The sequence below is a fragment of the Octopus bimaculoides genome, chromosome 22 (genome assembly GCF_001194135.2).
Source record: "Octopus bimaculoides isolate UCB-OBI-ISO-001 chromosome 22, ASM119413v2, whole genome shotgun sequence".
Classification (NCBI taxonomy): Eukaryota; Metazoa; Mollusca; class Cephalopoda; order Octopoda; family Octopodidae; genus Octopus; species Octopus bimaculoides.
The window spans coordinates 27,338,914-27,342,764 of record NC_069002.1 but is presented as its reverse complement, the minus strand read 5'-3'; the positions used below and the strand labels follow the sequence as shown (position 1 = coordinate 27,342,764).

Genomic DNA, 3,851 nt, shown 5'->3' with positions numbered 1-3,851 from the left:
GGAAAGAAGAAGACAAAGAAAATTCTTTAACACATCTTTAATTATAAGTTAGAAATGTTTCCGTACCATCTCCATTTGCAACACCAGTTTACGTGAAAATTCTGAATGAAGAATCCTGTAATATTTGCAGTTTTAGACATTGGAGAGGCATTTCATCAGGCTTACATCAAAGATGTGTTTATATATATATATATATATACATACATATATATATATATACACACATATATATATATATATATATATATATATATATATAAAACTCAAAAAGGTGTGCTGGAAGACAACATATTACCAGGTAAATAAGTTCCATGCACTCCATTCCTATGCCTGACTTGGTTTGACAACAACCTTCATAACTTCAGTGCTTTACATGATTTACAATGGTAGGCTTTCTGAAACACGTGTACATTATATAAAGCATAGATACTGATTACATGTCCTCTGTCCCCCCGCTCCCAACATATGCTGAGACAGGGAGAAGTTGTATTGAAAGTTTCAGTAGAAGGCTGGAATTGAAAGAAGAGTGTTTTATATACTCAAACAGGCTGAATGTTTTTATTTATATAGTCTGTAGACTTTATCAATATTAATTATACATATGTATATAGTATACTTTAAGAAGTGACAGTCATATGATTCTAGTGTTGGATTGTTACTGCTATAGACTAAGATAAGTTGCATTAGCTGAGGCTAAGCATAAACTTGTAGCTGTAAATCTTAACCACAGAACTATCATTTATAGAGATTCCATTACTGATATCTGATTATTTTATAGTCTTTGATATATTAAATCTAAAACTACCTCAAACCAAAGTTGTTGAATTTTCAAACCAGAATTTGTATGTCACATAAAACAATTGCATATGCCACCTTTATAAACACTATAACCATTTAAAATTTAATTAATCAAGTTCATTAAATGTCTGATAATGAAATTATTGAAATTTGATTTAACCATTTCTCTCTCTCTCTCTCTTGCCTCTCGTTCTGCAGGTAGGCGTCGCTATATCTCACCTGATATGGTCGATCTCCAACACCTTCCTCCTGTTCATCATTGCAAGAATTATTGGTGGCATCAGTAAAGGTAACATCAGCCTTTCAACTGCTATAGTGACCGATGTCTCTTCTGCCGAGAAAAGAGGACGAGGAATGGTAAGGATTATTTGTCGAACTGGAATGCATGGTGCTTCATGCAGATTGAGATCATACTGTATAACATGATTTTTGTACCTGGGTAGCAACTGTTATTTTGTCCCTGGGTAGCAGCTGTTGTTTCCTATACAGAAAGTATGAAAAATAGCTAATATTTCCTTTAAACTTTGCTTTTATTACATTTATTCAAACCCCAAAGAATTCCTCTCAACACATGGCTTTGATGCTCCCCTAATACTCCTGCTCGTAATCAGAAATGTATATATTGTCAGCCACTAGGGGACATGCTCAAGTGGTTCAGGTCAAGCAGCTGACAAGCAAGTCTGTGGCATTGAGCAAAATATCTGCTATAACGATAGTTCTGCTTCAGCAACTCAGCCCTGAATCTGTTTGAAATGTAATGGAAAACAGATCAGTTTCAAAACATTGTCCAGGTCACAAAAGCAAAGTTTGAAGGGAATGGTAGTCATTTCTTTTGATTTCTAGATAAAAGCAAATAGGAAATAACATTTACTGACCAAAGACAAAAAAAAATAAATAAATAAATAAATAAATAAAAACACAAATAAAAAATAAAAATTTTGTTACACAGTGTTATCTTCAGATTAAAAGAAACACTCCCTAAAAATGTGATTAATTCATTTTAGACCTAACAGTAGCTGACAACCCTGGCAGGTTAGAAACTGATAGGACAGAAATTGTATCCTGTTGAATTTAGTTAATGAGTTTCAGTTTATAAGATAAATACTATTTCCTTATCTTTAATTGGAGCTTATAATTCACATTTTTTTTAATTTTGAAACTTTCATTATCAAATTTTTTATTAAACTACACTGTCTTTGTTTCTGTGCATACACATCTGCTGTTTCTGTATACATATATATATATATATATATATATATATATATATATATATATATATATATATATATATATATATATACATACACACACAACTCCTGTCTTTGTATATATGCAGCCCCTGATTCGCAACATACCACTACTGTTTCTGTATACGTTTACACAACATTTGTTTGTGTGTGTTTGTGTATACACAACTTGCACTTCTGTGTATATACAACTTCTGCTTCTGTGTGTGTCATCATCACTTAACGTCCGTTGTCCATGCTGGCATGGGTTGGATGGCATGACCAGAGCTGGCAAACTGGTGGGGGCTGCACCAGACTCCAGTTGCCTGTTTTGGCATGGTTTCTATGGCTGGATGCCCTTCCTAATGCCAACCACTTTAGTGTGTACTAGATGCTTTTAATGTGACACTATGGGCACTTTTATTGGCACCACATGGGTGCTTTTATGTGGCACCACCACGAGTTCTTTACATCATCAGAAGGATCAGTTGTAACATCTTTGCTGTGGGGTATGGGTCTTCTTGAGTAGAGCCAGCACCAGGTACCTTGGACCTTTGTCATCTCACCTGAAAGGTTCAGCTTCCTGAGGCTGTGTGTGTGTGTACATACACACACATACAGGGTATCCTAGAAGTCACTGAGGGATTTAAATTTTGAATAACTCCCCTGTTTTTACAAATAAGTGTTTGGAATTTTAATTTAATATAGAGGAGATAATGGAGATTAATTTGCATTAGTCCTCTTTCATTTTACCACTGCATTAATTATGAAAAAGTCATCTTTTAAATAGCATCCATTTTCAGCTTCACACTTTATGGGATGCAATTCTCTTTGGTGTTGTGCTCTCGGATTCTCAGAGTCTCAAAACCGGCAATTTTGTCTGTTGATGAACCCATTCAAATGAAAGTGAGCTTTATCAGACATGATCAATGTTTGTGTAAAATTTGGATCATTTCATGCCAATTCCTGGAATCTGGCAGCATATTGGAGCCTGTGTTCATAGTCCTGGGGCTTCAACTGTTGTACCAAATGTACCTTGTATGGAAAAAGGTTAAAAACTCTTTGCAGCAAAGTTTGTGAAATCTCAAGCTGTCTGGGCCGGATTCTGTTCAATACTCTTTTGTACTCGTTCCCTTGCCTCATCGGTTCTGACAGTTCAAGGTCTCCCAGATCATAGGAGATCATTTACTGCCCCTTGTTTTTCGAAACGATGAACTAAGTTCCTAATTACATTTTCATTTGGGTCATCTCTCACTTGAAAATGCCAGCAATATGCTCTCTGGGTTTGAATAATTGACCCCTGATTTTGATAGGACAATTTCATCACTTGAGTACATTGTGCAGTGCCATATTTTTTCATGATTAATTTCCGGGATCTAGTGCATAAAATCCCTGAAAAGAAAAATGTCTAAAAATAATAGAATTATCAGAAATTGCAATCTCTCAGTAACTTTTGGGCCAGCCTGTGTGTGTATATCATCATCATCATCATCATCGTTTAACGTCCGCTTTCCATGCTAGCATGGGTTGGACGATTTGACTGAGGACTGGTGAAACCAGATGGCTACACCAGGCTCCAATCTGATTTTGCAGAGTTTCTACAGCTGGATGCCCTTCCTAACGCCAACCACTCAGAGAGTGTAGTGGGTGCTTTTACGTGCCACCGGCACGAAGGCCAGTCAGGTGGTACTGGCAACAGCCACGCTCAAAATGGTGTATTTTACGTGCCACAATATATATATATATATCCATATCCATATTTTACCCTAAATTTATATAGCAATAAGAAAATGGAGGAGAGTATGCTGTACCCAACGACTTGCAGAC

General features: G+C 35.9%; 1 protein-coding gene across 1 annotated transcript in view; it reads left to right on the top strand.

The window, feature by feature from the left end:
- LOC106872988 (major facilitator superfamily domain-containing protein 10) overlaps positions 1–3,851 on the top strand; it is a gene marked incomplete at its 3' end in the record, with an annotated part of 88,945 nt that overhangs the window by 45,269 nt on the left and 39,825 nt on the right. Inside the window, exon 5 of the mRNA XM_052975663.1 lies at positions 997–1,155. Coding sequence (XP_052831623.1) covers positions 997–1,155 — 159 coding nt within the window. The remainder of the gene's footprint in view (positions 1–996; positions 1,156–3,851) is intronic.